Source organism: Microcaecilia unicolor, unplaced genomic scaffold, assembly GCF_901765095.1.
Source record: "Microcaecilia unicolor unplaced genomic scaffold, aMicUni1.1, whole genome shotgun sequence".
NCBI lineage: Eukaryota > Metazoa > Chordata > Amphibia > Gymnophiona > Siphonopidae > Microcaecilia > Microcaecilia unicolor.
Window position 1 is genome coordinate 681,309 of NW_021963615.1, and position 24,290 is coordinate 705,598.

General features: G+C 45.6%; 2 protein-coding genes across 14 annotated transcripts in view; one reads left to right on the forward strand and one right to left on the reverse strand.

Annotated features, from left to right (window-relative positions):
• Window positions 1-17,699, reverse strand: part of LOC115459511 (E3 ubiquitin-protein ligase TRIM39-like) — a 601,987-nt gene extending 584,288 nt beyond the window's left edge. For all 4 annotated transcript variants that reach the window (XM_030189328.1, XM_030189323.1, XM_030189322.1 and 1 more), the window contains exon 1: window positions 17,164-17,699. In XM_030189328.1, coding sequence (XP_030045188.1) covers window positions 17,164-17,577 — 414 coding nt within the window. In that variant the 5' untranslated portion in view covers window positions 17,578-17,699. The remainder of the gene's footprint in view (window positions 1-17,163) is intronic.
• Window positions 1-24,290, forward strand: part of LOC115459508 (E3 ubiquitin-protein ligase TRIM39-like) — a 675,517-nt gene that overhangs the window by 629,840 nt on the left and 21,387 nt on the right. The gene's annotated exons all lie outside the window — the stretch shown is intronic.

Here is a 24,290-nt window from a genome sequence, read left to right on the forward strand (position 1 = left end):
AAAAGAAGACAAACCAAATTAAAGCGATCAATTCCTCACTTTAAATTTGTAATCCATTTCTTCAGCTGCTGTGGGTAGCTCAGTTGGAAACCCATTTTCAGATCAGTAGAAACAGCCTCTGGTTTTGGAAACTTCATTTTCTTACACCTATGGGTTAGAAGTCACTGGGATTATTCTGGGAGATGTTCACACCCAGGGGATAGAGAGTTAAACAGTGGAAGGAATGAGATATACCATGAACACTCAGTTTTCTGTGATTATGGGACTGATTTTTGAAACAGGAAAACATTCAAAAGTGGCACAAAATGGCATTTGGAAATCGCTATTTTTGAAACCCATTTTTTAAACATTTTGCTATGCAAGGGAGTGTGTTAGGGGTGGGATTTAGGCATTCCTAATACTCGGATGTTTTTCTGCCACAATGGAACAAAACAAAAATATCCGGGCTACAATTTAGATGTTTTGTTTTTATCACAACTAAGTAACAAAAAGGTGCCTTAAATGACCAAATGACTACTGAAGGCATTAAGGCATGACCCACCCCTTACTCCCCTAGTGGTCACTGACCCCCTCCCACCACCCAAAGATGTGAAAGAAACAGTATATAACAGCCTCTATGAACAGCCTCAGATAGTTATGGTCCATCTTATTAGCAGGCAATCAGGTCCCTGAGTAGCCTAGTGGTCAGTGCAGTGTACTGTAGACAGGGCCATTCATATCCCTCTACTCTGTCACACTTGTGGTGGAAAGTGTCAGCCCTCCAAAACTTACCAAAAGCCTAGTGTACCTACATATAAGTGAGACCTGCAGCCATTAGGGCTATTGTAGTTGTGTACAGTGGTATTTTGGTGGGTTTTGGAGGACTAACCATACAAGACAACGGGGCAGCGGTGAGATGCGTACCTGTGACCTTTTAGGTGAAGTCCACTGCAGCGCCCCCTAGGGTGCCCACTGCTCTGCTGGGATGTCTGTATGGCCAGTCTACTAAGAATACTGGCCCACACATGTCCTAATGGCTGATTTTCTGTGTTTTTCTCTTAGATGTTTTAGATTTATGGAATCTAGATCTAAATGTCATCTGCCACTTGGATTCTGTCTCCCAGTCATGTAAGGTCCTCTTGCAATTTTTCACAATCCTTTGAATAACTCTATACCCTCAGCAAATTTAATCACCTCACTCATTATTCCAATTTCTAATTCATTTGTGACTAAGTTAAAAAGTAGAGGTCCCAGCATAGACCCTGAGGAACCCCATTATTTACCCTTCTCCATTGAGAATATTAACCATTTAATCCTACTCTGTTTTCTATCTTTTAACCAGCGTAGATTAGGAATTGGTTATTGGACAGAAAACAGAGGGTAGGAATAAATGGTTATTTCTCTCAATGGAGGAGGGTGAACAGTGGAATGCCGCAGGGATCTGTACTGGAACGGTACTATTAACATATTATAAATGATATGGAAATTGGAATGACAAGTCAGGTGATCAAATTAGTAAATGATACAAAACTATTCAAAGTTGTTAAAACACATGTGGACTGTGAAATATTTTAGGAAGATCTGAGGAAATTGGAAGACTGGGCGTCCAGATGGCAGATGAAATTTAATGTGGGCGAATGCTAAGTGATGCACATTGGAAAGAATAATCCGAATCATAGTTACTTGATGCTAGGGTCCATCTTGGGGGTCAGCGTTCAAGAAAAAGATCTGGGTGTCATTGTAGATAAGTAACCTGTTCTTGGGTAGAAGAAGCAGGGAACCAGCGGAGACGACAGGCTGTGGCTGCTCTCTGCACCCCTCCAGCAGCGTGCACCTGGGGCAGACCGCCCCCACCGCCCTGCCCTCGGTACGCCACTGGCTCTCAGGTACACATCTCACCATTGGTCCCTTACCTTGTCTGCTGAACCCCCCCAATACCCACTACCCCCAACTGTACAGCACTACCACAGCTCTTACGGGTGAAGGGGGCACCCATATATGGGTACAGTGGGTATCTGGTGAGTTTTGGAGGGCTTACAGTTTCGTCCAGAAGTGTAACAGGTAGGGGGAGGTAGGAGCCTGGGTCCACCTGTCAGCAGTGCACTGCACCCACCACTAGACTACTCCAGGGACCTGCATGCTGTTCTAATGGACCTGAGTATAACATCTGAGGCTGGCATAGAGACTGCCAAGTAATGTTCTTCATCACATTTTGGGGGGTGGGAGGGGGTTAGTGACCACTGGGGGAATTAGGGAAAGTCATCCCTGATTTCCTCCAGTGGTCATCTGGGTATTTAGTGCTCCTTTTTGTGCCTTATTCGTTATAAAAACAGGTCTAGCTCAAAAACATCTAAGTTTAGTCCTGGAAGATTAGTCTTAAGAACGCACAAGTCCCCTTACACACCCCTTTGAGATTTGGATGCACTTCTGACGGACTTCATAGAAAAACGTCTAAAAATAGGTTTTGAAAATACTGATTTGGGTGTTTTGTGAGAAAAAGATCCAAATGCTGCTTTATGCCACTTTTAGATGTTTTTCTGTTTTGAAAATGAGCCCAATAGCAGAATTAGAAAAGGTTCAAAGAAGAACAACCAAAATGATAAAGGGGATGGAACTCCTCTCATATGAGGAAAGGCTAAAGAGGTTAGGGCTCTTCAGCTTGGAAAAGAGATGGATAAGGGGAGATATGATTGAGGTGGTGTAGAATGAGTAGAAGTAAATCGATTTTTTACTCATTCCAAAAGTACAAAGACTAGGGGACACTCGAGGAAGTTACATGGAAATACTTAAAAACAAATAGGAGGAAATATTATTTTACTGAACAAATAGTTATGCTCTGGAACTCTTGCTAGAGGATGTGGTAACAGTGGTTAGTGTATCTGGGTTTTAAAAAGGTTTGGACAAATTCCTGGAGGAAAAGTCCATAGACTGCTATTGAGAGAGACAAGGGAAGCAACTACTTGCCCTGGGATTTGTAGCATGGAGTGTTGCCAGGATTTGGGTTTCTGCCAGGAACCTGTGACCTAGCTTGGCCACTGTTTGGAAAATAGGATACTGGGCTAAATGGAACCATTGTCTGACCCACTATGGTTATTCTTATCTACTATAATAAAACTCACCCTCAACGTTCTGAGGACACAGACGTCAGTGAAGCCAAGCTCTGACTTCCTTCAAAAGGTTTGAAGGTTGTGGTGGTGAAGCCACCAAAATCGCTCCGGGCCCCGCCCTCGAGGGCGGGAGCAATGGCAGAACAACAAAGGGGTTGGCAAGGAGGGAGGCAGGGTGGGGGTGGGGGTGGGAAATCACTCCGGGCCCCGCCCTCGCATCAACATCATGACGTTGAGGGCGGAGCAATGGCAGAACAACGAAGGGGTTGGCCAGGGAGGGAGGGGGGGTGTTGGCGACGAAAACCTTGCTAGCGCCCGTTTCATTTGCTCAGAAACGGGCCTCTTTTACTAGTGTTTCTTATAATCCACAATACGACACTGTATCCCATCCTATGACTTTTACTTTCCTCACGAGAAATTCATGGGGAACTTTATCAAATGTCTTTTGAAAATTCAGATAAACAGTATCAACTGGGTCACCATTATCCACATGTTTATTCACCCTTCAAAGAAATATAAACACATTTTTATAGAATTACTTTGTTATGGACAGCGTCAGAGCAGAGACCATCACCAGCAACTCCTTCTGCACTAGGGTTGAGGGGCAGCACAACTGGCAAAGTAGAGGTGGAAAGGAGATTCACAGGGTGAAGTTTTGTGGGGAATGAAGAGAGGATTCGTGGAGGGCCAAATAGGTGAGGACAGGGAGGTTGGTGGGAGAGGAAATAGGAGAATCAGAGGGAAGGGAAGGTAGATCTGTAATTCTCTTTCCCATCCTCCATCTCTTCCCTCCATTTTTTCAGTGCTTCTTATAAACTTTAGTTCTTCCTCTCCTCACTTAATCCCACCTCCCTTTCTCAATTCCACATCTACTACTAATCATTTCTATAGCACTACTAGACATATGCAGCACTGTACACATTATATACAGGTACTTTCTCTGTCCCTAGGGGGCTCACAATCAGTTTTTTTGTTCCTGGGGCAATGGAGGGTTAAGAGATTTGCCCAAGGTCACAAAGACCTGCTGTGGGACTCGAACCCAGGTTGCCAGGATTAAAGCCCACTGCACTAACCATTAGGCTACTCCTCTCCCTTTCACCAATCAATTAATTCCCTTCTTTCTCACTCAAAATCCATCTTGCCACATAGAAAAGGACAGAAAACTAACTTGTACCTGCTCAGGGCATCCTTCGCATCCTAAAGGGAAATGAGACAGAGAACATTTCTAGTTAGATTTCACAGTTTATGAGAACACATTATATACATTAGGATACTCTACTCACAGCTCTGCTCAATCACATAACAGCTACAAAAAGTTTGATGCCATTTCTATGATCAACATCTAAAAATCTATAAGAAACACCCAAACTCATTATGGAAACAAAAATCATGTTGTCCAGTGTATCAGCCTGTTTCAAACCTAACATTTATCTCCTAAGTTGTAATTGATACAGGTCCTTCATGCCAATCAATCAGACTTTTGGATGGGGCACAGTACTGAAACCTCCTTAGTGGCTCTGATCCGTGACCTCCATGTAGACATTCTCAAGGGCCTGGTTTGGGCAGAGGTGGGTGAAAAGGTATCAAAAGTGAGGCAAGTGAACCCTGCTACTCAATTAACTAAAGCTAGTAATGGACATAACCCAACTCTTGCTCTCTACGATTCCCAAATGTGTCTGTAACACATGAACCTTATTCTTAATACCACATTGTATTTGTTCTTTACCGGCTTGGCGAACGCCTATGTAAGCCACATTCAGCCTGCATATAGGTGGGAAAATGTGGGATACAAATGTAATAAATAAATAAATAAATAAATTTCTACCAGAGGGATAATCCTGCAAAATTAATGAATGGACTAACTACATCTTTAAAAAATAAGAAATGTTTATCAATTAAGTGATTAACCCCGGAAATCACATACCCACAGTTTTTAGGCTGTAGAACATGAAAAACATCAACGTTGTGAAAAAGTTGCATAATCCCTCTCTACTGACCCTACAGTACACAAAACTTTCAAAAATGAAAGGTGCCCAATTTACCCTTCCAAACTTTTATAACCTTTATCTCTGTTATTTGTAACCCACGTTTGGTATGACTCAAATATAGATCATTAAAAACACATGACTTGTGTGTACATGTGTAGAGCACATACAGCAATTTACACCTTCTTCAGACTTTATTTCTATTATTTATGTTGTCACGGTTTGTCAGGAGAATCAGCCCTTATTCAGGACCTTATGTAAGATATTTTGATCTGCTACTTGAATTACCTGATTCCTCCTGGAAGATCTGTATCTTCCTTAGAAATAGATTTGCTAATCTCACCTTCAGTAACTCGTTGGCTGGCTGCTGACTCTTCTCCTCTATCTCGGTGATCAGCTGCATGAGGGAGGAACTTTGCTCTTCTAGCTGGGTCTTGTTTTCCCTGATTCTCTGGACAATCTTCTTCTCTTCCTCCTCCAGTCTCGAGAGAAGGATCTTTTTCTCCTTATTCAGACACTGTTGTAACTCTTCAAACTCGGACTCAACTATCTGTCTTTTGATCTGTGTCTCACTCTGGATTAAACACGGAGAGATAATTCTCAGTAACAAGAGTGATTTTGTTGCAGTGGCTTCATTACCCTCCTCTCAGTGGTGGCTCTGGTACAGAACTTTCTCCTCTCACCACCCACTCTTTTCCCAGCCTTCCTCTCTCACCATACTCAGAAGCATATCCCCCTTTCACAATCTCCTCCATCCCCTGCCCAGCAACTCCCTCTGCCTCTCTCCCCACGTGCAATGTACCCATCCCGGTACCACTGTTGTCCCCATATTGTTTCTAAGTGAGCAGAAGAGGGTTCTCCCTCTTTTCCTGCTCTTACCCCTTACCACAAGCACCCTGTATTTCACTTTCCCCATCATCTACTCCCTGCATCTCCCTATTCTCTCCCTTCCTCAGTATTCATTAGCATCTCATTCTTCTCATTCTCCTTCTAGTATCTAGCCCCAGCTTCCTTCTCGTTCCTACCCCACAATCTTGTCCTGCCCTTTTGAACATTTTGTTGAGTGGTGGTTCTCCACTGATCTACCTTCTCTTCAATGATAGCACTGTGAGCGCTTTCAAAATAAGTGGTCACAGTTGGGGGGGGGGGGGAAGGGGGTGGAGGGAGGGAGGGAGGGAGGGGATGAAGGTATGTTGATTCTTTAAGACTTAGGGGCTCTTTACTAAGGTGTCGAAAAATGACCTGCACTGGTGTAGGCGCGTGTTTTGGGCATGAGCAGATCCATTTTTCAGCAAGCCTGTAAAAAACGCCTTTTTTAAAAGTTTTGCTGAAAAATGGACGTGCGGTAAAATAAAAATTGGTGCATGTCCATTTTGGGTCTGAGAGCTTACTGCCACCCATTGACTTAATGGTAAGGTGTCACGTGTTAACCACGCAGTGATCATCTACGTCTGTAGAATGACGATTACTACCTGGTTTCCGCCGTGCGTTTGTAACTGAGAAGCATAAAAAATGAAATTACCGCCCGGGCCACATGGTAGCCAGGCGGTAACTCCAAATTGATGTGCGTTGAAAAAACTAAAAAAAAAAACCAAACAAACAACAAAGTAAGTGGTCACAGACCAACACATCCTGATGTTATCTCACAATGCCTGTGATTTGAATGTAGTTGCAGTGCTGCCACTAAAGAGAAGGTGGAGTGATAGGAACAGGGGCGTAGCCAGACAGCAGATTTTGGGTGGGCCTAGGCAAGAAGTGGGTGGGCAGCAAATGTTCTCTCCCCCACCCCTACATCAAAAAAATATCTCAGCTGGTAGGAAAATGCTTCTCTCCAGTCCCCACCTTGGTAGTCTGCAGCAGGCGTGCGCTGAAAACTGAGCATGTGAAGATGCCAGTATTGTGGAGAGCAGCATTTTCATTACCATGTGCTACTGTTGGATGGGCCTGAGCCCTAAGTGGGTGGGCCCCGGCCCACCCAAGCCCACCTGTGGCTACGCCACTGGGTAGGAAGCTGTGGTTACGGGACCCTCACTTCACCCATGGCTGTACACGATCTCCAGCTGACATTGTTTGAAGACCTCCGTCAGCCACATTGCTTCAGCCTGAAGTTCTACCTTTCTAGTCTTGCTGGTATAAAGCTTAAACTGCAAGATTTACAACACCCACCTCCTCATTGATCAGGCAGTGAAAATTGCTTTTCAACTAATATATCATCTTTAACTAACACCTTTAAGTGTCTTTCAAATGTTTTTTACACAAATGTATATAAAATATGGTTATCGTCCAGCTGATAATACTTGGGGTTACCATATTTTGTCCTCTGAAAAAGAGGACACATGTCACGCCCCCTGCCCCGCCCACACTGCACTCCCATGCCCCGCCCACACCACATCCCTTTCGGATCCTCATCCCGCCCCCTGTCACATATTCCCCTCCCCTGCCCCGTCACCTCCCCTCCCCCTTGCCACATATTCCCCCCTCCCCTCCCCTTACTTACCATCTACTGCCCTGGCGGTCTAGTGACCTCTTTGAGGCAGGAAAGAGCCCCCTCTGTCCTGCCCAGAGCACTGCCTGCCCTTGCCTGCATCCTTCTCAGTCTCGGCTGGGGATTCATAATGGCCGCTGAGAGTTGAAGCAGCCTCGCGAGACTTCAACTTTCGGCGGCCATTTTGAATTTTGAATCCCCAGCCGAGACCGAGAAGGATGAAGGGCAAGACAGCGCTCCGGACAGGAAAGACAGGGCTCTTTCCTGCCCCGAAGAGGTCACTAGACCACCAGGGCAGATAGTAAGGAGGGGAGGGGAGACCCACGGCGCCACCCGCCCGCACTCACGTACGCATGCACGTTTGTCCAGAAATCCGGACAAACGTGTGTGCGGGCAAAACCCGCCGGACGCCCCGGACATGCCCTCAAAAAGAGGACATGTCCGAGGAAATCCGGACAAATGGTAACCCTAATAATACTTCAAAAAATTTCTCTTGCCTGTTATTAATTAGATTCACTTGAGAGCTTAATTAAAATCGCAGTTGCTCTCCACACTCAGTTCTCACACCTTCCATCAATGACCAACTCAGAATTGTTAAAAGACCTCCGTTGTTGCTCCTCTCTTCCTCCACTCTCACTTCTCACCTCCCCACTCAGTCCTGGTTCTGTTCCACACCAAGCTCCACTTTCTTTATGGGCCCTGTGTGAACCGGTGACCCCATGAACATGCTTTCACCCATGCACACACTTCTGGGTTTGTCAGGGCTCCTGCTTTGGGCCCACTGGTGCTCAAGTTGGTTTTCCAGCCTCACTCAAACATGGCCAGCCAGCTGCCACACTTTGGAGCCCAGCACGGCCCTGAATCAGGACAATATTTTCCCCAGTGGGCCTAGAACGTACTACTTTCTCTTCTTCTGTAGGCTCCTGCCTACTTCTCGCTCTGCTTCCCCACACCAGAGACCCTTTCAGGCATGTTACTGCTCCAATTCCTGCCCCCTAACAGGCCCCAGTGCAATACAGCCCTGCAGACATCCTTCCTGGCACCACAACAGCCCAGAGACCCCCACTCTACACTGCTGGACTGGAACAAGCTTGAGCCCAGCACTCCTTTCCCATTTTGCAGCCCACACCACACTACCTCTCTGCAAGAAATACAATGTTCCACATATAGATTCAGAACCTGCCTGTTTTTAGCCAATAGTTCCCATACTATAAGTAATGAGGCAGATTGAATTTTATTATTCTCTTATTCAGGTGATTCAGGGGATTGATGTAGTGAGAATAACAAAAACCCTGCAGAAACTGGCTCAGAAGGAGACACAGACACCCACCTTCAGGTCTTCAGCTTTCCTCTCTTCAGTAGATTTAAACTTCAGAAGATCTTCCAGATTCTTTTTCAGAGGCTTCAGGTGCATTTTAAGTTTTTCCTGTGAACATTAAACATCGTTGATTAGCATGTGATTATTTTTATAACCACAATTTCAGACTTGACTGTAAATGTGAGATGTTCCTTTCAATTTAGATCATTTCTTTGAAATAACTGAATTCTGAGGGGTCAATATTCAAAGTGATATAACCAGGCAGGATAGGCTTCTGCCTGGTTAAACTAAACTGGCCATGAGCCAATATTAAACAGCACTTAACCCAACAGTGCCACTGAATATTGGCAAAAGTTCTGTCCAAGCAGTGGAGGGGTGAAACGGGGGCAGAGTCAGGGTGGAACTGAGAGATATGCAGACACCAGTAATATTCAGTTCCAGTGCCCCATATCTAACCAGGTAAACTGAACCATGAACAAGGTGTCCTAACCAGGGATTTAGACTATCTCAAGGGTGGATAGGTGAGAGCATAATTAGGCAGGACTAGGTGGGAAACGAGATTAAGAAAAGAGTTCTTTGTATTCAGAAAGGTCAAACTGAAGAAATGTGCTTTTAGAAGACTTGTAAAAGTTAGGTAATCATCTGTAAACTTGATTGATTTAGGAAGAGAATTTTGGTGCCTTGATAGGAGAAATTAGCAGAGTGAATTGTTTTATATATCACATTCTTACAGAGAGGGAAATGTAAAGATGAAACAGCATTACGAGGGGGTAATTCAATAAGATTATTCATTATTATTTTCATCTGTTTAGGTTCTTGGGTACAGCATGGAGTTTTGGCAATACCTGTATTCCTTCTGGGAGCCACAACTCACAGGCTGAATATTGACCCCTGAATGTATATGGAAGATGCCTGAATAGACAGCAGCCAGGGTTCAAGTTTTGATGATTGATCTTACTACTCATATGATTCAAAACGCTGCTAATTCAACTCCGTTTAATTTTATGGGAATGAAAAGGTAAATTTCTGTAATATCATTAAATACACACACCTTCCTCTCTCTGCTTCCTCTATAGAGTTCATGGGATGAGATTTGTGACCCCAGGACACACACTGTGATACTAAAGATACCGACACACACCTTGGATTCCTACACAGCCTCCACTATGGGGGAAAGGGAAATGGGACTTGATAGACCACTTTTCTATGGTTTTTGCAACTACATTCAAAGCAGTTTACATAGTATATTCACTCAGGTACTTATTTGTAGGTTAAGTGACTTGCCTAGAGTCACAAGGAGCTGAGACCCATTTAATCCCTACCCCTTTCAGTGTGAACAGAGGCACCAGTTGACTCAGGTAAAGCATTAATGTCCCTTGGGAGGGATTATAATACCAAACACTGTCAAAAAAGCAAGTGATGTGTTAAAAATGTAGCGAGATTGTTAACCCTCTATCAGAGAAAACATAATATCCGTAGGGTTGTCAACCAGCCAATGCTAGTGTTGATTTTCTGCCAAATTCCGTCATCCACCTTCTTCAGCTACTGCTGATGCTGCCAAACGTCTGCAGTCATAGAAGCATTTTACTTAAGTACATAAGTACATAAGTAGTGCCATACTGGGAAAGATCAAAGGTCCATCTAGCCCAGCATCCTGTCACCGACAGTGGCCAATCCAGGTCAAGGGCACCTGGCACGCTCCCCAAACGTAAAAACATTCCAGACAAGTTATACCTAAAAATGCGGAATTTTTCCAAGTCCATTTAATAGCGGTCTATGGACTTGTCCTTTAGGAATCTATCTAACCCCTTTTTAAACTCCGTCAAGCTAACCGCCCGTACCACGTTCTCCGGCAACGAATTCCAGAGTCTAATTACACGTTGGGTGAAGAAAAATTTTCTCCGATTCGTTTTAAATTTACCACACTGTAGCTTCAACTCATGCCCTCTAGTCCTAGTATTTTTGGATAGCGTGAACAGTCGCTTCACATCCACCCGATCCATTCCACTCATTATTTTATACACTTCTATCATATCTCCCCTCAGCCGTCTCTTCTCCAAGCTGAAAAGCCCTAGCCTTCTCAGCCTCTCTTCATAGGAAAGTCGTCCCATCCCCACTATCATTTTCGTCGCCCTTCGCTGTACCTTTTCCAATTCTACTATATCTTTTTGAGATACGGAGACCAGTACTGAACACAATACTCCAGGTGCGGTCGCACCATGGAGCGATACAACGGCATTATAACATCCGCACACCTGGACTCCATACCCTTCCTAATAACACCCAACATTCTATTCGCTTTCCTAGCCGCAGCAGCACACTGAGCAGAAGGTTTCAGCGTATCATCGACGACGACACCCAGATCCCTTTCTTGATCCGTAACTCCTAACGTGGAACCTTGCAAGACGTAGCTATAATTCGGGTTCCTCTTACCCACATGCATCACTTTGCACTTGTCAACATTGAACTTCATCTGCCACTTGCACGCCCATTCTCCCAGTCTCGCAAGGTCCTCCTGTAATCGTTCACATTCCTCCTGCGACTTGACGACCCTGAATAATTTTGTGTCATCGGCGAATTTAATTACCTCACTAGTTATTCCCATCTCTAGGTCATTTATAAATACATTAAAAAGCAACGGACCCAGCACAGACCCCTGCGGGACCCCACTAACTACCCTCCTCCACTGAGAATACTGGCCACGCAATCCTACTCTCTGCTTCCTATCTTTCAACCAGTTCTTAATCCATAATAATACCCTACCTCCGATTCCATGACTCTGCAATTTCTTCAGGAGTCTTTCGTGCGGCACTTTGTCAAACGCCTTCTGAAAATCCAGATATACAATATCAACCGGCTCCCCATTGTCCACATGTTTGCTTACCCCCTCAAAAAAATGCATTAGATTGGTGAGGCAAGACTTCCCTTCACTAAATCCGTGCTGACTTTGTCTCATCAGTCCATGTTTTTGTATATGCTCTGCAATTTTATTCTTAATAATAGCCTCCACCATCTTGCCCGGCACCGACGTCAGACTCACCGGTCTATAATTTCCCGGATCTCCTCTGGAACCCTTCTTAAAAATCAGAGTAACATTGGCTACCCTCCAGTCTTCCGGTACTACACTCGATTTTAGGGACAGATTGCATATTTCTAACAGTAGCTCCGCAAGTTCATTTTTTAGTTCTATTAATACTCTGGGATGAATACCATCAGGTCCCGGTGATTTACTACTCTTCAGCTTGCTGAACTGACCCATTACATCCTCCAAGGTTACAGAGAATTTGTTTAGTTTCTCCGACTCCCCCGCTTCAAATATTCTTTCCGGCACCGGTGTCCCCCCCAAATCCTCCTCGGTGAAGACCGAAGCAAAGAATTCATTTAATTTCTCCGCTACGGCTTTGTCCTCCTTGATCGCCCCTTTAACACCATTTTCGTCCAGCGGCCCAACCGACTCTTTGGCCGGTTTCCTGCTTTTAATGTATCTAAAAAAATTTTTACTATGTATTTTTGCTTCCAACGCTAATTTCTTCTCAAAGTCCTTTTTTGCCCTCCTTATCTCCGCTTTGCATTTGGCTTGGCATTCCTTATGATCTATCCTGTTACTTTCAGTTGGTTCTCTTCTCCACTTTCTGAAGGATTGTTTTTTGGCTCTAATGATTTCCTTTATCTTACTGTTTAGCCACGCCGGCTGACGTTTAGTCTTTTTTCCCTTTTTTCTAATACGTGGAATATATTTGTCCTGAACCTCCAGGATGGTGTTTTTAAAACAGCATCCACGCCTGATGCAAGTTTTTTACTCTGCGAGCTGCTCCTTTCAGTCTTTTTTTCACCATTTTTCTCATTTTGTCGTAATCACCTTTTCTATAGTTAAACGCTAGCGTACTTGATTTCCTAGTTTCACTTCCTTCAATGCCAATATCAAAACCGATCATATTATGATCACTGTTATCAAGCGGCCCTCGTATCGTTACCCCCCTGCACTAGATCATGAGCACCACTAAGGACTAAGTCTAGTATTTTTCCTTCTCTTGTCGGCTCCTGAACTAGCTGTTCCATGAAGCTGTCCTTGATTTAATCAAGAAATCTTATGTCCCTTGCGTGTACAGATGTTACATTAACCCAGTCTATATGCGGGTAATTGAAATCCCCCATTATTATTGTGTTGCCCAGTTTGTTTGCGTCCCTGATTTCCTTTAACATTTCCGCATCCGTCTGTTCGTCCTGGCCAGGCGGACGGTAGTACACTCCTATCACTATCCTTTTCCCCTTTGCACATGGAATTTCAATCCACAGTGATTCCAAGGAGTGTTTTGTTTCCTGCAGAATTTTCAATCTATTTGATTCAAGGCTCTCGTTAATATACAATGCTACCCCTCCACCAATCCGATTCACCCTATCACTACGATATAATTTGTACCCCGGTATGACAGTGTCCCACTGGTTATCCTCCTTCCACCAGGTCTCAGAGATGCCTATTATATCTAATTTTTCATTTAGTGCAATATATTCTAACTCCCCCATCTTATTTCTTAGGCTCCTGGCATTCGCATATAGACATTTCAAACTATGTTTGATGTTCCTAAGTACATCATGCTTAGTACTTGACAGTATTAATTGGCAATCTTTTGTCTGATTTTTATTGTTATTTAAAGATACCCGATCTACTACAATCTCTTTTGCAACCTCACTATCAGGATACTCTATCTTCCCTGTTATGGTGATATCTTTGAAAGATACCTTATCCCGAACCATGCTCTTTTGAGCGACTGTCGGCCTTCCACCAGGACTTGTTGCATCTTCCATTCCCTACACCCATGGGAGGGTGGGAAGAGAGGATGAGGGGCTGGAGCACAGAAGAAGTGGTAACATATAGTAACATAGTAAATGACGGCAGATAAAGACCTGTACGGTCCATCCAGTCTGCCCAACAAGATAAACTCATTTTACATGGTATGTGATACTGAGTTTGATTTCTCCTTGCCTTTCTCAGGGCACAGACCGTAAAAGTCTACCCAGCATTTGTCTTGTACTAAGTTCTGAAGCTAACCTCAAAGCCCCTTAAAATTTACACTCCAACTCATCCCTATCTATTCAGTCACCATCAGGGCCTAGACCGTAGAAGTCTGCCCAGCTCCCGTTTTGTTTCCCAATTACCGGCGTCGCCACCCAAACTCCGCTAAGATTCCACCGAACCATTCCTTCTAAACAGGATTCCTTTGTGTTTATCCCACGCATGTTTGAATTCCATTACCGAAGCGGCAGCGGCGGCAAGGGGAGCAGGAGCAACGCGATGGCGCCCCGGTGTAAGGCGCCAAAGGATACAGAACAGGTCAGCAGCAGAAGACTGAGCCTGCAGCCCTCCTCCGATTCCTACCTCCATCCACTGGCACAGCCCCCAGGGTTACGGAGTCTCTGCACCCCGGGCAAATGCTTCGGAGCACCAGACTGTCCTGATAACACCGCAAATAGAGCGATCAGGGCGGCTGTGGCGGTGTAAGGTGCTGGAACAACACACCGAAAGCAACCCGGAGACAGGCTCCGAGGACCTCAGAGCAGACCCACACCAGTAATCGAGACTACTACCTCTCCTCTAACTCCTACTTCCAATCACAAACACAGCCCCGGGCAGCGCTTTAAACATCAGGTTACTTACGTCAGACGAGGGCGGGCCCAGGAGGGACGTCCGAAGACTCGGTGAAGAGGCGATCAGCTGTTCTTCTTGCCCATGCAGCACCTTCACACAGAGGTGAGAGGCGCTGCGCGGGCCCGGTAAGACGGAGGGGGGGCCCGGTGGATGGGGGGAGCGCCAGCAACGACCTCAGGGGGGCGGCGGGGATGGGGCACGGGGCAGAAGATGGTAGGAGGCGGAGCTGGGGAGGAAGAGAGGAAGAGAAGGGGGCCGGGGCAGCTTAAAGTTGGATTTTTTATTAGTGCAGGATTTTTTATTAATGCAGGAGGAAGCGGGGAGCAGTGGCGACCTAAGAGGGGGGCAAGGCCATCCATAAAGGACGCTCCTGACGAGCGCCTTTGCTCCCTCCCGATCGTTAGCTTTCCCGTAGTTTTCCATCGTTAGGGCAAGCGGAAAACTTTAGTGTATCTCATTTCAATAGGGTTTCTACACAATTTGCTCATCTGCATTCCGTTTTCGTTTGCTGCTAGCGTCGTTGTCGTCGGAAATTGGGCTTTAATGCATGCCAGGGTAGGTTAGTGCATCTTGCCCTGAATGATTACTGTGGGGCAGAGGACCCTTTCAGGGTGCCTGAAGGAGCCTTCTGCACTGCATATGATTAGGCCGGGGATGTTGGGTTTGTGAGGAGAGAGGACTTGTGTGGATTGGCCAAACTGAAAAGATAAATTGATCTTATGGCTTTGAGTGAATCAGTCTGACATTGAGTGGTCTGCACACAAGTGAGCATTTAGCTAGAGAAGCAATACTGCTGACCTGATTGCACATGACTCTGTGAAAACTCCAGTGAAGTCTAAAACCAATATTCAAGCACCAGAATCCCTGCCTAACACATTCCAAAGAGCAATTAAGCTAAATACCCTAGCATTGTCTCCCAACCTCTCCCTCTGCGCCAACTGGCCAGCAAGCAAAGACAGTCAGCCACACATGTGACAACCCCCCCCCCCCCCCCCCCAACAATTACCTGAAAGCACCTTGCAGTCCCCCCCCCCTGCCTCCAGACAAACCCTAGAAGCGGGATTCTCTGGGCTAAGAAGGTGTGAAGCATTAACTGCTGGCCTGGGAGATAGATCAAAGAAAGACCCTGACTCAGAGCTACTGTCCTGCTCTTTAACTTATCACTGAAAGCAGACCCAATGCCATAACAGGGCTCTGTAAGCCACATTCAGCCTGCAAATAGGTGGGAAAATGTGGGATACAAATTCATTAAATAAGATTAGACCTGGGGCAATGGAGGGTTAAGTGACTTGCTCAGAGTCACAGAGCTGCAGTGGGAATCAAACCCAGAAGCCAAGTCTGTTGCATTAACCACTAGGCAACTCCTCCACTATGGGGATATCTGTGACTGTGACCCCAGGACATACTGTGATAATAAAGAAACTGACACACACCTTGTATTCCTGCACAGCCTCCAAAAGAAAATGGGACTTGATAAAGCACTTTTCTATGGTTTTTGCAACTACATTCAAAGCAGTTTACATAGTATATACAGATACTTATTTGTACCTGGGGCAATGGAGGGTTAAGTGAGTTGCCCAGAGTCACAGAGCTGCAGTGGGAATCAAACCCAGAAGCCAAGTCTGTTGCATTAACCACTAGGCTACTCCTCCACTATGGGGATATCTGTGACTGTGACCCCAGGACATACTGTGATAATGCTTTGATGTACTTCCTACCCACCCCCCTCCTCCCACCCTGTCAGACTGTCATAGTAATGCTTTAATGTTTTCACTTATATACACTGTCATCTAGCACATTTGCTTATTTCCGATCTGAGGAAGAAGGGCAACCTTCGAAAGCTAATCAAGAAATGTATTAAGTTATGTCCAATAAAAAAGGTATCATCTTATTTTCTTTTCCATGTTTTATTTTGTTTGATTTCTACTGATAACCTTAAGCGAGGACTAACACGGCTACCACACCTCTCTACATGTAGAACCCCAAAGAATAGCAAGATTCTGGAACCCTAAAGAGTAACAAGATTCCAGGCAGAATCTCAAAGAGTAGCAACGTTCCACGCAGAACCCCAAAGAACAGCAAGATTCCGGAATGCTAAAGAGTGACAAGATTCCACGCAGAATCTCAAAGAGTAGCAACATTCCATGTAGAACCCGATCTGGAAGAAGGGCAACCTTCGAAAGCTAATCAAGAAATGTATTAAGTTATGTCCAATAAAAAAGGTATCATCTTATTTTCTTTTCCATGTTTTATTTTGTTTGATTTCTATTGATAACCTTAAGAGTGGACTAACACGGCTACCACACTCCTCTACTTTGTGATAATAAAGAAACTGACACACACCTTGTATTCCTGCACAGCCTCCAAAAGAAAATGGGACTTCATAAAGCACTTTTCTATGGTTTTTGCAACTACATTCAAAGCAGTTTACATAGTATATACAGATACTTATTTGTACCTGGGGCAATAGAGGGTTAAGTGACTTGCCCAGAGTTGCAAGGAGCTGCAGTGGGAATTGAACCCAGTTCACCAGAACCAAAGTCTGCTGCACTAACCACTTGGCAACTCCTCCACTATGGGAATCACAGTGCGATATTGGTGACCCCAGGACACACTGTGATACTAAAGCTACTGACACTCACCTTGTATTCCTGCACAGCCTCCTTTATAGGGATCACGGTGTGAGATTTGTGATCTCTGGACTCTCTACAAATAATGCAGATCATTTTCTGATCCTCTTCACAAAACAGCTTCAGTTTCTCTTCATGTTCCTCACACAAATTCTCCTCTTTTGGTCTCACTGAAGTCTGACTGAGATTTTTCACCATTTCTGTCATATTTGCCAGCTGCCTGTTAGGTCTGAGGTTTCTCTGCGGAGACATTGCCCTGCACTGGGGACAGGGGTAGTTTGTGTCCCTCCCCTCCCAGCTCTGAGTGATACAGGAGCGGCAGAAGTTGTGTCCACAGTCCGTAGTTACTGGATCTGTGAAATAATCCAGACAGATAGAACAAGAAGCTTCATCTCGCAGACTCTCAGCAGGGTTTGCAGCAGCCATGATTCTTACAGGAAATGAGAGTAAGAATTCAGTTTCTGTTTCACATCTTCAAAATAAAGGAGTGTCTGTGTGGAACAGGATCTTTGTCAGGGACTTTGTGTAATTTGAAGACACCAGGGCTGTCTGCCCTCCTTCCTGTCTCCTAGTTCCTCCCTTTTTTTCCCCAGTTACAGAGACCCAGGGGGGTCTGGGACTCATGAGGCTAAAGGTAACAAAGGGATACAGCGGGGGTTCATTTTTTTCTTTGCCCAGTCCTTTACATGTGGACATTTGACATATTATCCTCCAAAATAAATGTTTTATAGAAGAAGACAGCTGATGTACTTAACACTGAGGATTATTGTCCCGGGATCCTCCTATTTCCTTATGATTATGTCACAGGGAACATAACTTAGCGGCTCTGGCGTTCTTCTCAAGCTTAAAATAAGGTTTAATGACAGAAGGACCGCTACTACTACTTAACATTTCTAGAGAGCTACTAGGGTTACGCAGCGCTTTTCTATCTACACTTCTTCCCTTGGTTCATTAATCTCATCCCATGGCTTTTCCTACCATCTCTATGCTGATGACTCCCAAATCTACCTTTCTACCCCTGATATCTCACCTTGCATCCAAACCAAAGTTTCAGCGTGCTTGTCTGACATTGCTGTCTGGATGTCTCAACGCCACCTGAAATTAAACATGACCAAAACCGAGCTTCTCATTTTCCCCCCCAAACCCTCCTCCCCACTCCCCCCGTTTTCTATTTCTGTTGATGGCTCTCTCATTCTCCCTGTCTCCTCAGCTCGAAACCTTGGGGTCATCTTTGACTCTTCTCTCTCCTTCTCTGCTCATATCCAGCAGATCGCCAAGACCTGTCGTTTCTTTCTTTACAACATCCGTAAAATCCGCCCCTTTCTTTCCGAGCACTCTACCAAAACCCTCATCCACACCCTTGTCACCTCTCGTTTAGACTACTGCAATCTGCTTCTTGCTGGCCTCCCACTTAGTCACCTCTCCCCTCTCCAGTCGGTTCAAAACTCTGCTGCCCGTCTCATCTTCCGCCAGGGTCGCTTTACTCATACTACCCCTCTCCTCAAGACCCTTCACTGGCTCCCTATCCGTTTTCGCATCCTGTTCAAACTTCTTCTACTAACCTATAAATGTACTCACTCTGCTGCTCCCCAATATCTCTCCACACTCGTCCTTCCCTACACCCCTTCCCGTGCACTCCGCTCCATGGATAAATCCTTCTTATCTGTTCCCTTCTCCACTACTGCCAACTCCAGACTTCGCGCCTTCTGTCTCGCTGCACCCTACGCCTGGAATAAACTTCCTGAGCCCCTACGTCTTGACCCATCCTTGGCCACCTTTAAATCTAGACTGAAAGCCCACCTCTTTAACATTGCTTTTGACTCGTAACCACTTGTAACCACTCGCCCCCACCTACCCTCCTCTCTTCCTTCCCGTTCACATTAATTGATTTGATTTGCTTACTTTATTTATTTTTTGTCTATTAGATTGTAAGCTCTTTGAGCAGGGACTGTCTTTCTTCTATGTTTGTGCAGCGCTGCGTATGCCTTGTAGCGCTATAGAAATGCTAAATAGTAGTGGTAGTAGTAGTACAGTTTAACAATGAAGGACGTTGTTAAACTGTGAAAACTACTTACAGTATGCAGCGATCACCAGCCATAACCCAGCGCTGCACAAATCTTTTTGAAGGTTAAACAAAGAGGTGCAATAGACTGGAGTGGAAGTGAGTCTAATCTCTGTTTCCAAAATAGGTGGGAAAATGTGGGATACAAGTGCAATAAAATAAATAAATAAATAAATAAATTTACTTATCTCTGTTTCTACTCCCCCTTGTGGCCGTCATTGCCATACACTCAAATCCCAGCAAGCGAACCTACCCTGTTTCCCCGAAAATAAGACATCCCCTGAAAATAAGACCTAGTAGAGGTTTTGCTGAATTGCTAAATATAAGGCCTCCCCCGAAAGTAAGACCTAGCAAAGTTTTTGTTTGGCCCCGATGGGACATGGACACAGAAATCTTAATTTTTTTTGCTGCAACCCAAAGACAAAATAACATTAAAGAAATGCAAGAAACAAGACTGAGGTGGAAAATCTATTTGTCCAGCGGACTCCTACCATCCTCCTTCACGCTTTTGTGAAGATCAACTACCGGTAAGTGAGCCCGGAAAGAAAAGAAACATCCTCCTTGCAGAAATAATAAAAGAAAAGAAAATGAATAACCGAGCCCTTTCGGCGCTGCTCCATCGCCCAAGGGCTAAGTCAGACTAGAAGGATGGAAAGTGTTGCGAATGTACAGGAGGAGCGCATAAAGCGCCACCAACGGGGAACGGAGCTACCGTAGAATTTTTTCTTTTAACGTTTGTAATACGGTAGGGATGATCCTGCGCCCTAAGCCCTCTCACAACCTCCCAAGACCCCCAGCCAGAGCAGCCCGGCCCCATATTCCATTACCTTTCCTAGTGCATACCCCTCCTCCATTCCCAGCCCGGCCGGCTCTGCTCCGCTCGAGTCCTGCGGTCACTGTGGGCAGATAGGCGAGCCACGGCCTACTCCTGCAGGATACCGCCCCCCACTTCAATACTGTTCCTGACCGCCACAGTCCCCCTACTACTCCCGAATAAGACATCCCCTGAAAATAAGACCTAGCGCATCTTTGGGAGCAAAAATTAATATAAGGCACTGTCTTATTTTCGGGGAAACACGGTATGAGCTGCAGCAAGGAGGTTTAATAGACAAGAGTGGAAGTGAACCTATCTAGTCCACTGTAAGCTTGGAAGCCAATTTGGTTAATCTCTGTTTCCACTCCCCCACGCGGCCGTCATTGCCATACACTCAAATCACAGCAAGCGAACCTATGAGCTGCAGCAAGGAGGTTTAATAGACAAGAGTGGAAGTGAACCTATCTAGTCCACTGTAAGCAAGGAAGCCAATTTGGTTAATCTCTGTTTCCACTCCCCCACGCGGCCGTCATTGCCATACACTCAAATCACAGCAAGCGAACCTATGAGCTGCAGCAAGGAGGTTTAATTGACAAGAGAGGAAGTGAGCCTATCTAGTCCACTGTAAGCAAGGAAGCCAATTTGGTTAATCTCTGTTTCCACTCCCCCACGCGGCCGTCATTGCCATACACTCAAATCCCAGCAAGCGAATCTATGAGATGCTGCAAGGAGGTTTAATAGACAAGAGTGGAAGTGAACCTATCTAGTCCACTGTAAGCAAGGAAGCCAATTTGGTTAATCTCTGTTTCCACTCCCCCACGCGGCCGTCATTGCCATACACTCAAATCCCAGCAAGCGAATCTATGAGATTCTGCAAGGAGGTTTAATAGACAAGAGTGGAAGTGAACCTATCTAGTCCACTGTAAGCAAGGAAGCCAATTTGGTTAATCTCTGTTTCCACTCCCCCACGCGGCCGTCATTGCCATACACTCAAATCCCAGCAAGCGAACCTATGAGCTGCTGCAAGGAGGTTTAATAGACAAGAGTGGAAGTGAACCTATCTAGTCCACTGTAAGCAAGGAAGCCAATTTGGTTAATCTCTGTTTCCACTCCCCCACATAGCCGTCATTGCCATACACTCAAATCACAGCAAGCAAACCTATGAGATGCTACTACTACTACATTTCTATAGCGCTACCAGTCATACGCAGTGCTTCACAATTTAAGGAAGTTTAATACACAGAAGTGGAAGTGAGCCTATCTAGTTGCAAAAACCATAGAAAAGTGGTTTATCAAGTCCCATTCCCTCCATCCATCCACGTCCAGCAATTCTCTCTCCCCTGCCCTTCCCTCCAGCGATCTCCCATGCCCTCCCCTTCTCTGCATTTCCAGCAATCTGTTCTCTCCCCCTGCCCTCCCCTCCCATCCATGTCCAGCGATTCTCCCTGCCCTCCCTCAGCTCCCTGGCAGCCCTCCTCTCCGTTCCTTCCTGCCCTCCCCTCCATCCATCCACCCACGTCCAGCAATTCTCTTCTCTCCCCCATGCCCTCCCCTTCTCTCCCCCATGCCCTCCCCTTCTCACCATGTCCAGCAATCTGTTCTCTCCCCCTGCCCTCCCCTCCCATCCATGTCCAGCGATTCTCCCTGCCCTCCCTCAGCTTCCCACAGTCCTCCTCTCCGTTCCTTCCTGCCCCTTCCCCCTCCATCCATGTCCAACATTCTCCTCTCTCCCCTGCCCTCTCCGTTCCTTCCTTCCTATCACCTGACAGCTGCCTCCACAAAACGCAGGGCTAGCGCTGCAGCAAAGCAGCTCTGCTCTCTTTAACGGTCCCTGTCCCTCTGAGTCCTTCCTTCCCGCCCAGGGCAGCCCTCCTCCTCCTCTCCGCACCCCCCCCCCCCCGTGTCATAACCCTTTTACTTCCCGTGGTGGCAGCGACGTCAGTTACTTTACGAAGAAGACACCAAAAGCTCCCCTCCGGCTCCAGCTTCTCCCTTCGCTAGTTCGCTCTGCACACAGTGAGTGTCCCGCCTTCGTGGAAACAGGAAATGCATCATCGCGAAGGCGGGGCACTCACTGTGTGCAGAGTGAACTAGCGAAGGGAGAAGCTGGAGCCGGAGGGGAGCTTTTGGTGTCTTCTTCGTAAAGTAACTGACGTCGCTGCCACCACGGGAAGTAAAAGGGTTATGACACGGGGAGGGGGGGGTGCGGAGAGGAGGAGGAGGGCTGCCCTGGGCGGGAAGGAAGGACTGTTATAAGAGGCACCTATGGGGGGGGGGGGGATTTTGGGTGCGGGGGGTGCCTGGGAGCGGCGGATCACCCCCCCTTGCTACGCCACTGCCTGAGGACAGAGGTTTTGGCCTCTGAAAGCTAAATGTATTAGTCCAATAAAATGGTATTATTTTAATTCTATATTTGTTTTATTTCTATTTGTTAATTTGTAAAGTGGTGATTGGTATTTGTTAGTTTTTTTCAAATTTACATCTGCTGTCTTTATATTTTGCACAGTACTAGGGGACATTTTCTGTTTCTGTGGTGTTGCATTGTATGCAGAGTCTGGCATCGGAGGTTCAGTTTAATTTTTGTCTAAATAGAAAGTTTATGATTACTTGTTCTATAGTGGATTAGGGTGTATCGGTGTTTGTGAAAAAGACATGGCTTTCAGTTGGCATTGACTGTGCAGGATTGACAATCTTGTACTATCTGTCTGGTTTCGTTTTACAATAGGTGAATTGATGTTCTAGTGCTCACTGTAGTGTTTAAGATGCTTTCCTTTTCCTTGTGTGACTCGTAGAAATGACTGCTTATGGTATGGTAGAATTGCTCTATAGGTCCTGAGTGTTTTGTATTCTCGGTATGCCTAGTACTGGATTTTGGAGGGGGGTGTTAAAAAATGACCGGCCCTGGGTGTCAACTACCCAAGGTATGCCACTGCCCAGGCTCCAGGTTACACACAGGAAACTTCATGGGAAGAGGTCACTGCTGTTCTCCCTGCAGCTCCCAGACCCCTGGGTCTCTAGTGTAGCTGTGGATAAAAGGGAGGAACTAGGAGACAGGAAGGAGGGCAGACAGCCCTGGTGTCAAATCAAATTACACAAAGTCCCTGACAAAGATCCTGTTCCACACAGACACTCCCTTGAAACAGAAATTTGAATTCTTTCTTAGTCTCATTTCCTGTAAGAAGCATGGCTGCAGCAAACCTTGCTGAGAGTCTGCGAGATGAAGCTTCTTGTTCTATGTGTCTGGATTATTTTACAGACCCAGTGACTACGGACTGTGGACACAACTTCTGTCGCTCCTGTATCACTCAGAGCTGGGAGGGAAAAGACACAAACTTCTCCTGTCCCCAGTGTAGGGAAACCACTCAGCAGAGGAACCTCAGATCTAACGGGCAGCTAGCAAATGTGACAGAAATGGTGAAAAAGCTCAGTCAGTGTTCAGTGAGACCCAAAGAGGAGGATTTGTGTGAGGAACATGAAGAGAGACTGAAGCTGTTTTGTGACGAGGATCAGAAAATTATCTGCCTTATTTGTAGAGAGTCCAGAGATCACAAATCTCACACCGTGATCCCCATAAAGGAGGCTGTGCAGGAATACAAGGTCTGTATCAGTAGCTTTATTATCACACTGTGATTCCCATAGTGGAGGAGAAGCTTAGTGGTTATTGCAGCTGATTTTGATCCTGGTGGACTGGGTTCAATTCCCAATGCAGCTCTGTGACCCTGCTTTGAATGTAGTTGCAAAAACCACAGAGAAGTGGTTTATCAAGCCCCATTTCCCTTTCCTCTGTAGTGGAGGCTGTGCAGGAATCCAAGGTGTGTGTCAGTATCTTTAGTATCACAGTGTGTCCTGGGGTCACAAATCTCATCCCATGAACTCTATAGAGGAAGCAGAGAGAGGAAGGTGTGAGTATTTAATGATATTACAGAAATTTACCTTTTCATTCCCATAAAACTAAACGGAGTTGAATTAGCAGCATTTTGAAGCATATGAGTAGTGAGATCAATCATCAAAACTTGAACCCTGGCTGCTGTCTATTCAGGCATCTTCCATATACATTCAGGGGTCAATATTCAGCCTGTGAGTTGTGGCTCCCCGAAGGAATACAGGTATTGCCAATACTCCATGCTGTACCCAAGAACCTAAACAGATAATGATGATAATGAATAATCTTATTGAATTACCCCCTCGTAATGCTGTTTCATCTTGTCTTACATTTCCCTATCTGTAGGAATGTGATATATAAAACAATTCACTCTGCTAATT